At 46.1% G+C, this 12,739-nt stretch overlaps 1 protein-coding gene across 2 annotated transcripts in view; it reads right to left on the bottom strand.

Moving 5' to 3' along the window:
* Positions 1–12,739, bottom strand: part of LOC306922735 (polypeptide N-acetylgalactosaminyltransferase 18-like) — a 199,234-nt gene that overhangs the window by 113,876 nt on the left and 72,619 nt on the right. For both annotated transcript variants that reach the window (XM_079500548.1, XM_079500547.1), the window contains exons 2-3: positions 4,612–4,819; positions 3,914–4,080 (exon numbers count right to left, since the gene is read on the bottom strand). In XM_079500548.1, coding sequence (XP_079356674.1) covers positions 3,914–4,080; positions 4,612–4,819 — 375 coding nt within the window. The remainder of the gene's footprint in view (positions 1–3,913; positions 4,081–4,611; positions 4,820–12,739) is intronic.

Below are 12,739 nucleotides of genomic sequence, written 5' to 3'. Positions count from 1 at the left end.
GGAGTTACATAATACATTAAGTGGCTTGAGGTGAGTATCAGTGGCGTTTTGGTATACAATGTCGGCATAGTCTACGATGGGGAGTAATATTTGAGAAATGATTATTTTCCTCACTTCGAAAGAGAAACAGTTGATGGATGGGTAGAGTGAGCACAGGCTGCCATAGGTTTTGATCAATATGATGTTTAAAAGAAAGTTCTGAGTGTCCATGTGTGTCTGTACAGAGAATGTTAGCAGAACTGTACAGTGAGAAACTGCATCTGCAGTATTATTCTGTATTCATCCATGAGACATCCTTTTAGACCGATATCCTCCGGCAAATAGAATACACATAACAGTATATATGGAATAAACCAATGTTTAGAGTTTGTGCTTCTATCATGACAAATAACAACATTTGAAGACTGGGGAAGATATTGAAGTAATGGTGGCATCCAGTGAAGTCATAAACTGAGAAATGAGTCACAGGAATACACATGGACTTTATCTCCACTACGTACGTTCAGTAATAGAGCCTGCAGGCTGCAGTATGACTCTGATGATCTTTAACATCAGCCATCTCTCTGTATCCTCTTAACAAGCCACAGTTTACAGCCCAGGCCACAGAAGCGTGGCAACTTTAAACAGCGTTGGTGTACATGAACAACACCCTGCATAGTATCGGATTTCACTTAATGGTAAAGCAAAACAAAAAGAATCATTACGTCAAGCAGACCTTGAATTTTACGGTTCACTTACAGAAGAACAAGATTTTACGCTCGCCTGTTGACTGTTTAGTTGTCCCAGCAACACATAAATGTTGCTTAAATGACAACACGCCACACATGTGTTCACTAAGGCTGGGACAGTCGCATTACCACAATACCATGGTTATGTGATCAATAGTGTTGTTTTGCTTTTTACACCGCGTTAAGACAAATACCACTACAGCCCTAGCATTCATTGTCCACAGTTTTGTCTCCTTCCTGGCAGTTTTGTGCTCTGTGCATGCTCCCACTAGCTCAGATTATGGAAAACAACAAAATAAGCTACCATAGTTATGCAGACGATAAACAAATCGATACAACCGTATCACCAGAGGACTATGATCCAAAACAAAACAAAAACAGGTTAAAAGTCAGCAGCCAACTCCAATCGGTAATGTTAATTCATTAAGACATTTCAGCTCTGGATTAACCATTTACTGCAATGATATTACATTTAGTTTGGTGGTGTGGCTCTGCTCATGTGATATTACAGATCACCTGTCGTATCACAGTACAATCTACATGATCATCCTAGTAACAATATTAAACAAACAACATTTTGACACTGGCAGCTGTACGACCGGCTCGGACAGCTAAGCACGCAGAACGAGCAGTGAACAGAGGCTGCTTAAAAAGAGAGAGTTAGAATGTAAGCCTCCTGACCTCCGTGCCTGTAATGAACTAACGCTAACGCTATATATGCTATATTAATGTGAATTGTGGTTCCATATACCACATAAGCCTCCTGACTTCCGTGCCTGTAACTAACGCTATGCTGAATAAAACATTGGCGTAGTCATGGACTCAGGCCTGAATTAAACAGTTAACACATTCACAAAATCAGCTTACTATCACCTAAAAAATATAGCATGGGTTAAAGGACTAAGTCTCAGCAGGATCTAGAAAAACGTCTGCAGTAGACTGGAATACTGTAACAGTGTCTTTATAAGACTCCATCAGACTGCAGTTTGATTCAGAATGCTGCTGCTCGACTCCTTACTAATACCCAGAAGTGGAGCATATCACTCAAGTTCTTAAATCCTTACACTAGCTGGCTCCCTGCGTCAAATAATTCATTTCAAAATACTACTGTTGGTGACTAAAGCTTTGAATGGTTTAGGGCCAAAATACATTTCTGAACTTGTACGATTATTGCAACTTGAAGCATTTTGGATCCATTTCTTAAACACTGTATTTCCTAAAGGTCTAAATGAAGAATTGGTGTGAATAACTTTGAATAACTTTTTTTGTAATGTGGATTCTGAAATGAGACATTGATTTCTTATAATAATATGTATGTTCACTACTATGTATTTCTTTAATAATGAGACACGGCTGTACAGTCCCTTTTAATTGAACAAAAAATTATATATAGCCATGTCATTTCCGTTGCTACTGCCAATTCTGACACTGACGACGGCCTGCGCGCCGAAAGGAGTTTGTCTGTCTGGTATGACTGCTGCTGCGGAGCACTATCATCATTAAACAAAGACTCTTACTCGACTGGAAGTGCGGATTTTATTCATTTTCTATATGTTCATTTTGAATCTGCACCCAGCACACGCCTGAAACTATATGAAACTGTCTGAGTAGAGCGGGCCTTTTCCCCTGAAGTGAACTTGTACGATATCATGAACCATCCAGACCTCTCAGGTCATCTGGGGAAGGACTGCTTTCAGTTTTCAACCCCAAATAAACGTGGGGAAGCAGAATTTAGTTTGTATGCACTGCAGCACTGGTCACATATCTGGAACAAACTCCCAGAAAACTACATGAAGGCCTGCTGCCTCTCTTAAGAACTTTCTGTTTGCAGCTGCCTTTGATAGTTATTTTTCTTTTTTCTCTTTTCTTTTTCTCCTCTGCACTGTAACAGTATCTATGAACTTTTACTTGTTTTGCTTTATGCAACCTAATGTAATTTTATAATTATATTATTGTATTTCCTTTTGCTTGATGTTTTGTGTGAAGCACATTGAATTGCCTTGTTGTAAATGTGCTATACAAATACAATCGCCTTGCCTGCAGAGCGCACCTTCCGAAATGAGTTTAATTTGTTTCAGGAATGCTAGATTGGTACTCATGTTCTTAGAAGGTTCGTGCATTTTGATAAATATAACCCATGAGGTCACTCTTAATTGATTATCGTTTGTCACAATTACACAGCTGACAATCAATAAACAACAGTAATGATCTTGCACTGATGTTGAATTATGTCTCCTCAGTTATCATAGCAGGGAAGGGAATTGTTATTCAAGGTAAAGCAGCAGTATTAAATCAAATTTCCTCCATAATTGTTGAAGAGTGCGATGAATTGTATTATTATTTGAGTGGAAATATTAAAGTCTATTCATCATCCTGGTTGCTCTGCTAATCAGCATGCAGCACTGGGCAGCTACCATAACTAAACTAACTGATATATTATTGAGGAACAGAGAAGCAGTGAGAGACCCATAAAACCTGCAGGCAGCACTAACTGTGGCATATTCCTCATGAAGGTAATTATATGTTTGGCAGCATTATTTATGTTTATGTTCCATAATCCATACTACGTGACTACTATTCTAATGTTGGTTCTATCAAGTTAAACCAAATTCTTGGATTATGTGCCATCGTGCCTCTCAACAAGTTTTAACCCATTTTGGGCGGGAACCCCATTTGGTGGGGCTCATAGCGCTACGAGCTTGTAGCTCGCCACCGAGTGGCGCGCTACAAGCTTGTAGGTCTGTTATTTTGGAAAAACTGTGAAAATGTGGCGCAAATCCTGACAGAAAACTGTCAGGATTTAGAAGACATTTTATAAATGTCGACGTCAGGCCTAAATGGGTTAAAACCCAGTGTGCACACTGCCCATATGTCTTCATTTATCCATCAAAACATATTGAAGTTTTTCAAATTGATTTGGAAACTTTCAATTTTATGACAAAACATCGGCAATCGGTGGTCTAGGACTCTGCAAAAGTAAATTTAGTAGGACACACATCATTCAAAATCAACGCTTATCGCGATAAATATCCAATTGTGGCCGCTGTATTATGATACACATCGTGAGGTTGTTGGCAGTACCCACTAGCCCTAGTTAGAAGTGACAGGGACTGTACACATGGGGGGGAATTGGCATAAGGACAACATTTTAAAGCGGGAAAAGGAGTGAGGTTTGTGGTTCTTACGGCTGTTGCTGTGGTCGTCCACCAGAATAATCTCTTTGAGCAGATGGGAGGGTGTCCTCTGGATGGCTGTGTGTATGGAACGCAGCAGCACCGACAGAGCTTCGTTGACGAAGATGAAGATAACGCTGAGCTGAGGAAGGTCTGATGAATATGACATATTTCTGCACCTGCAGAGGGAGAGAGACGCACAGAGAAACTGAACTAGACCTCTCAGCATCCAACACTGGCAGAGCACAGTGAATTTTACTTTACCTATGAAGAACCTTTCACCGGAAAATGTCCCCCCCCCCCACAAAGCTACAGTGAAATCCATACAGGCAAATTCTGTTATAATGCACTGCTTCTAGGGTTGTTTCCGATGCGATCAATCGAGAAATCGGGCCGATCACGTCATTTTCAAATGATCGGAATCGGATCTGGAGTAAATAAAACGTGATCGGGACATCCCTAGTATCAATATTACATATATATCATGATATAAGAATGGATATTGTACGTGATTTTGGATATTGTACTATTGTGATATGGCATAAGTGTTCTATAAAAATATAAATATCGGATCAGGAAAAATCAATATGGGCAAATACTGAAAATCAAATGGTCGGAATCGGATCGGGAGCACAAAAAAACCGTGATCGGGACATCGCTATGACTGCATCCATTTTCATCAGTTCAAATTGTATGTATGGTCAACTAACCCGTCCGGTCGAAAGTCCGGGATGGACCGGCTGAGAGAGATTCGGTCGCTGAGATAGCCGTTGTAACCATAGTAACGGAACTTCTTGAGAGCAACCCTACGGCTCTCCGGGCCAAGGTCGTGACCCCAGCGGTCAAACAGGGAGGAGGCGGGGTCAGCCGCAGAGTGGGGCGAGGTCGCCGTGTCCTCGCCATCTTTCTGAGGGCTGTCTGTGGGGAGACAAAAAGAAAGAGGAATGAGTGGAGACAGAGCAGAGGTGAAAATAAATACCAAATAAAACTATTTGTGCGTTTCTCAAAAACAAGTTTTTACAACGTGCCTCACAGTCCCGGACATAAAAATAACAGACAAGCAAAGTATGAAGATCGTTTCGATCAAACAAACATGCAAATAAACGGAGTCAACACAGGTTTTGAGTCAAAAAGGTGAAGTGCTTTTTTACTCTTGGTTTACACAGGTGTCTCAGAGTTAAGGGGCTCGTTGCAAATAAAACATTTGAGAACCACTAGTATTGTTGGACTCCTAATATGCCATAGTGTCGTAGTAAATACGTGTCATACAGTACATATGCTGAAGAAATCCTGGAGACTCGACATACAGTAATTGGGTTTTATGATCAAAATAAGAACTTTATAATGGTGTGTAAAAAGATAATCCAAAATGTGCCACAGACAAGACCAAGTCTTTGCCACGGACACATTTGTCTGTGTACAGATATATTGATGACCACTGTGTCTAGCTTCCATTGGAGGTTCATTCCACAAGCGTGGAGCCCTTGCGGCACAAGAAGGCACATGCTGTATTGCCTTCTGTTACAAGCCTTGTCCTGCATGGGGACTAGGCATGCCACGGTATGAGATTTTACAGTACGGTACGGTGCCGGTATTGAAAACCTATACCTCGTTATTCCACGGTATTTATATTAAAAAAATAATAATAAAAAAAGATTGCCCCCCCCCCCCCCCCCCCCACCTATGTCTAGTGACTACCCCCACTTCCTTATAAGCCCTTCTTTGTTCCCCAACCTGTAGGCCTACATATCTTATTTATTTATTTTTCCCTTTTTATGATCATTTGAATTTTGTTATTTGTCATGTGACTTGTCATGATTATGAATTGATTACCCAGGACCGAATGGAAACAAGACTGCAAGGACTTTTTTCAGTGATCCCTTTGGACATTGACTGTACCCTATACTGATTACATTTCTGCCAATAAAGTATTCAATCATTGAATCAATAGCTATTCCCCACTGTATTTCACTGTACTATGGCTCCCCCTAATGGCCGTTTTGTACCCTGCACGCTGTAATGCAATCTGCGCATGCGCGCAACTGCGTGCCTCTGTGTTGTTGACACTTGACAGTTCACACTTTTAGTTTAGTACATGTGGAAATATGGAATATACAATTGGATCTGGGTGTCTTTCAGCAACACTAACTCAAAGGTAGGAAGCAACTTTTCAATCTACTGCAGCTGTGTGGTGAAAATAAACGTTTTGCCTTAGTCTGGGAGTGGAGTTGCACTGCATGCGCAGCATGCGCCGCCCACCAACGCTGTATTAAAATACCGTAAACTCGGAAATCTCACGGTATCAACACCGTGGCTGTTCCTGTCGCGGTATTACCGAAATTCGGTAAACCGCGACATGCCTATTGTGGAGCCAAATGGCCAGACGATTTTTTTGTTTTAATTCTACTCACTGTGACTCAATGCTCAAGGTGAATTCACATGGGATCCATGTGATGTAATGTTTTTGAATTCATTGTTAGTCATAGTAAAGATGAGAGCAATATCGAGCAATATCTTTGCTTCTACGTCTGAAGCGACACGGATCACGCAGTTCATGTTCAACTCAACAGTTTCTTGATAAAACAGGTGCAACATCCAATATAGGACCCAGTTGGAGAAGTAGTTGTTGTTGGGCTGTATGGTAAAACACTGGTGAATGGACTAGTGACTAGTGATTCTCTCTCTCACTCGTGACTAGTGTGAGAGAGAATTGTCTGTCATTGGTAGGCAGACGTGCTTGCTTGTTGCAGGTAGGGTTGTCCCGATCGTATCGGGTGATCGGAAATCGTCTCCGATCACATGATTTTCAAAAGATCGGAATCGGGGAGAAAAGATCAGATTTTTAATCGTCTAATGTAAATCTCAAAGAAAGATGTATAAGCAGTGAGATTTTGTAAAACACTGTTGTGTTTATGCTAGTTGTTTTCCTTCTGGTCCCAGTCAGAGATCATAGTCACACTCAGAGGCGTGAAAGACACATGATGAAAACAAATGAAATGCAACCCCCGCTATGCATGATGGCATAGGTGTCTGTAGTACTCTCTCTGAATGAGAGAGATACTCTTTAAGAGTTTTAACTTGACTTCAGTCCTATAAGCTGTAGAACTGTATTCACTCTAATTACCCAATACATCATTATTTTGCTATGATTCCATGCTTTCATAGAAAGAAAAAAACACCACAATGACAGTCATTCTAATACACACTGGTCATACACAGATACAATGACATAGAATGTCAGTTGAATAAAGCGACACGGCTCCCGCATTTCAAGCGACACGATTATTTTTATCGTGTCCGGTGTGAATGCACAGTGTGTGCTGTCTGTTGTACTTATCAAGGCATCACATAAAACTAGAGAAAGTGCCCTTTTGGGCACAGGTCTCCACCAGGAGGATAGGACTGTGTGAGATGTTTGGCAAAATGTTTAGGAGTAATATAAACATGTTTGCCTTTGATGGCAATGTTATGTTCTAATAACACACTGTATACAGGGGGTTTGCTGTATGTTCCTATATAGAGGTTAGGTCCCCTTAAGAGGTGTGGTTATTATGGGATGTTGAGTTTACGCGCGGAGTGCGCTCTAGAACAAGGAAGTATGATCTGTACTGTGTGAGACTTGAGTAAAAGGCAGAGTATGTTTTGACGTTGAAACGTGTGTGCGTGTCAGTCTTTTCCAACACAACATTTGGCGACAAGGATGGCTGGATTTAGTCTTCCCCCACCCGAAGTGTTTCTCGCGGTGCCCGGGGAACCCACAGTGCCATGGACACGTTGGCTTACAGGTTTTAATGCCTATATTGATGCGTTGGGATTCTCCGACGAGCAGCTTCCAGACAAAAGGAAGACGGCTCTCCTCGTCCACTGTCTCGGTACCGAGGGCCAGCGAGTCCTTGGAGCGCTCGGGACAGCTACAACTTTCGCTGATACAGTCAAGCTGCTGACGGATCATTTCTCTGGAAAACAACGAGTCCTCATACGGCGATACAGACTCAGGAAGCGTCACCAACGATCCGGTGAGTCAATACAGAGTTTTGTGGCTGATCTACGTGAGCTAACACGAGCCTGCGAATATGGAGCGTTGCATGACCAAATGATCAGAGACCAACTGATAGAAGGCACGTCATGTGACAAGACACGAGAAAAACTATTAATGGAACCTGACGATTTGACATTGACCGATGCAATCAAAGTAGCTTTACAAGTGGAATCTGCCCTAGAATGCTCTGCTCTGCTAGCCAGCCCTGCAGCACGACAACACACAACGCTAACACTGGCACAACAGCTGCAGCACACGGACGCGTCATCACAATTTGCCCCGCCCACTGACGACAGCCTGGCTGTGCAGCAAATGAGTAGACAGCGCCCCACTGTGGGCCCCAGACGCAATTGCAGCAACTGTGGATCTAATTCCCATGACACAAGGGCATCACAGTGCCCTGCTCGTGGACAGGCTTGCAGAAAGTGTTCTAAACTAAATCATTTTGCTAAAGTCTGTCGTTCAGCTCCAACCAATGTGGCACAGCAGCACAGGTTTCCCCAGTCTGGTTCTGGATACACAGAAATTAGTAATATACGTTCTACACAAGTATCATTCAAAACCTGCACAGTGCAGCTGGGGGAGGTTAGTGTGCCACTCATCCTAGATACTGCGGCTGCAGCGTCGCTCCTCAATCTGACCACATACAGGAAATTCTTTTCCCACAAGCCACTAGGACCCCCATCCACAAGCTTGCGGGGGTATGCAAATTCTGCCATTGAGATAGTGGGCACCCTTGACCTGCCTGTCCGCTACGGTACGACGCACCTTCCCTCATTCCCTTTTCATGTGGCACAGCGGGGAACCAACCTCCTTGGCCTGGATCTCTTCATCGAGCTGGGCTTCTCTCTAATGGACAATAGTGGAAGGGCTATAATGCAGGTTTCCCCGAATATACAACAGCAGTGGCCAGCGCTGTTCGACGGCCTGGGCTGCTTGACAGCATTCACTCATCGACCCCTGGTTGACCCTGCCGTGAGACCGGTTATTCAGCCCCTCAGGCGCCTCCCACTCGCCTTCCGGGAGGGCGTCACGGCTGAGCTCACCTCCCTGCTAGAAGAGGGCATCATCGAGCCAATAAATGCAGCACCTTGGATCTCAAACCTGGTGGTCGCACAGAAAAAGTCAGGGGGTCTCAGAGTCTGCGTGGATCTGCGACAGGTCAACAAAGCTGTCATCCCAGACAAATACCCTCTACCTACAGCTGAGGAGCTCACCACTCTCTTCCATGGCTCAACAGTCTTCTCAAAATTGGATTTGCGCCAGGGCTACCTGCAAGTTCCCCTTCACCCAGCCAGCCGGGACCTGACAGCATTTGTGACACACGCTGGGGTCTTCAGGTACACACGCATGCCGTTTGGTCTTAGCTCTGCCCCCAGCTGCTTCCAAAAGGTCATGTCCACGATTATGGCTGGGGACCCAGGGACAGCAGTTTACCTGGATGACATCGTGGTGCATGGGCCAGACCAAGCCACCCACGATGCCCGGTTACACAGAGTGTTTGAGGCTCTCACCAAACATCACCTGACCCTGAACAGCGAGAAATGTCTCTTCTCAGTGCAGACTGTGGACTTCATCGGCTTCCGCCTCTCAGCAGATGGCATTGCACCTCTCTCTTCCAACGTCGAGGCAATACAGCGCATCCCAGAACCGACCTCCGCCACACAGGTCGCCTCATTCCTGGGAATGACCGCTTATTATTTGCGTTTCCTGCCCAACTACTCTCACACGACAGCACCCCTCCGCCAGCTCCTGAAGAAGGAGGAGCCCTGGGACTGGTCACCACAGTGCGCTGAGTCCTTTTCCATGCTGAAGACACAATTAACTTCACCTCCTGTCCTCGCCCATTTCAGCCTCTCCAGCCCAACCTTCATCACCTGCGACGCCTCCGCTGCTGCAGTTGGAGCTGTCCTGTCGCAGCTTCATGACGGCACAGAGAGACCGATCGCCTTCGCATCTCGGGCCCTGACACCCACAGAGCAGAGGTACTCCGTGGGTGAACGTGAGGCATTGGCCTGTGTGTGGGCATGTGAACGATGGCACATGTATGTCTATGGCCGTCATTTCGCCATCAGGACAGACCACCAGGCCCTCACAACAGTGCTCTCGACGTCGGGCTCGGGTCACAAGCCACTCCGACTCCATCGTTGGGCGGAACGGCTCCGCCAGTACCATTATGACCTCATCTTCACGCCAGGCAGGGAAAATGTGGTGGCAGACCTCCTTTCTCGCTCCATCACAGCCCCAACCCCTTCTGTCCCGTCATACGATGAGGAACCGGCTCTCATCCAAGCGCTCTATACACCGTTACAGCCAGTAGTCACACTGGAGGAACTGAAAACTGAATCGGAAAGAGACCCAATGCTATCCAAGCTGTGCACGTACATCAGAAACGGCTGGCCGTCCTGCATCCCTGAGGAGTTGAAGCCGTTTGCTAGGATAAAAGACGAGCTCTCCTGCTGGGCAGACACTTGTGTCTCGAGGGGGCTCTGCACCGTTATCCCAAACACTCTGCGTGCACGTGTTCTATCAATGGCGCATGAAGGCCACTTGGGAATCGTGAAACTCAAGCAGCGGTGCCGTGAGCTGGTGTGGTGGCCAGCCATCGACCGCGATATAGAGCATCTGGTCCAGGACTGCTCACCATGCCTCCTCAGTGGGAAAACCGGACCCCCGTCAACCCCTCCCCTACAGCCGCTCCCCTGGCCTTCCCGCCCCTGGGAACATGTACAACTGGACATCTGTGGGGAGATCCATGGCCGTGGTGTTCCCCACCACCAGCGCTTCCTGGTGGTCGTGTATGATCTCCACTCCAAGTGGCCGGAGGTGGTGCCGGTGGGGACAGTGACGTCGCACGTCTTAATCCGGATACTGGATGGCCTCTTTTCACGCTGGGGGGTGCCTCGGGCCGTGACGACAGATAATGGACCTCAGATGACGTCTGCAGAGTTCTCTGACTTTCTTGCCAGCAGGGGTGTCAAACACATCCGAACTGCTTTCTACCACCCACAGGCCAATGGTGGAGTAGAGCGTTTCAACGCAACGCTGAAGAACGGAATCCGTGCACACCTGGCTCAAGGCTGTGCATTCGAAGAGGCACTCAACCAGACCTTGCTGCACTACAGAGCGAGCCAACACTCCACCACTCTGGTGTCACCAGCGTTTCTGATGCTCGGCCGAGAATTGGAACTGCCATTGCACAGGCTCCGAGCACCAAATGGAAACTTTCCCAAACCCTCCCTGACCCAAATCCGAGATACTGTTGCCGCGCGGCAGCGGGAGACAAAGGAAAAGGTTGACAAGAAGCGCAGGGCGAGGCCACCGTCCCTTCAGGTCTCCGACTGGGTCAGGGCTCGACGGCCACACCGACACAACAAGATGGCCTCGTTCTGGTCCGAGCCCAGACAGGTCAGACGCCTTCTCGGCCCCGCCACATTCCTGCTCGACGACGGCTCGCGGTGGCACGCTAGTAGGCTGAGGAAAGTCCCAGCACCCTTCTCTGAGCACACGGCCAAGACACAAGCCCCGTTACCATTCCCCTACACCATGGCCACTGATCCGGGGCCACCCCCAGCCCCGGTTCCACCCCCCGCCCCTGCCCCACCCCCTGCAGCGCCACACCAGGAGGCTGTGGTGCCGGACCAAAGGCCGGTGCGGGCCAGGGCTCGGCCTGTTACCTTGCAGGACTATGTCACAAGTTACCATGCTTAGTTTAGCAGTTTTCGTCACAGACTCTTGCCTAGTACATTTATTCATGCTGTCATGTTGTTCTGCCATTTTGATTATACTTTCAGTTTGGGGGGGGGGGTATGCTGTTGGTTCTTTTGAGGGGGGGAGAAATGTTATGTTCTAATAACACACTGTATACAGGGGGTTTGCTGTATGTTCCTATATAGAGGTTAGGTCCCCTTAAGAGGTGTGGTTATTATGGGATGTTGAGTTTACGCGCGGAGTGCGCTCTAGAACAAGGAAGTATGATCTGTACTGTGTGAGACTTGAGTAAAAGGCAGAGTATGTTTTGACGTTGAAACGTGTGTGCGTGTCAGTCTTTTCCAACACAACAGGCAATTGGATGATTTGAGGCATTTTGTTCCAAAAATGTGTTTTGCAAAAATCAACCTGTTGGTAAAAAGGGTGGGATATATTCCTCAGCCTAGTAAGAAAATGTGTGAAAGATTTCACGTAAATTGCATGCTGCGTTCATGATTTGAGGCTTTTGTTCAAAACGGGGCAATCTTGCAAACTGTGAAAGCCAATTATAGCCAATTAGGATGGAATATGAAATATCGGACGGATCCGACTTGAGCACATGACCATAGAGATACTGTGTAACGATTTGTGAGATTTTTGGACATAATCTGGAGGAGTAATATCAAAACATGTGTTTTACAAAAGTCGGCCTCCTGGTGGCGCTATAAAAGGCAGATGCGGAAAATGCAGGTCAAAGGTTTGTCCTTGGCCTCTAGGGAGTGTGCATGCAACGTTTCACGCAGATCGGTGCAGTTTTAGGTAAAAAATGTGAAAAGCTGCCTCATGGTGGCGCTATAACAGGCCGTTCTGGAAAATGCGGGGCAGAGGTTCCTCGTTGGCATCCAGGGAGTGTGTGTGCAAAGTTTGGCATCGACCGGGTTAACGGTGCCGGAGATTAGCTGTTCACAGACGGACGGAAGGAAGGACGGACACACACACACACGGACGGAGTGCAAAACATACTCTCTCCCCATGCCTTCGGCCTGGTGGAGACAATAATAATTTCAGCTGCATAGGAATATGACAAAATACAAATAGGATGTGACTAA

The sequence above is a fragment of the Electrona antarctica genome, assembly GCF_951216825.1.
Source record: "Electrona antarctica genome assembly, chromosome: 5".
Classification (NCBI taxonomy): Eukaryota; Metazoa; Chordata; class Actinopteri; order Myctophiformes; family Myctophidae; genus Electrona; species Electrona antarctica.
This window is presented reverse-complemented; position numbering and strand designations above follow the sequence as displayed.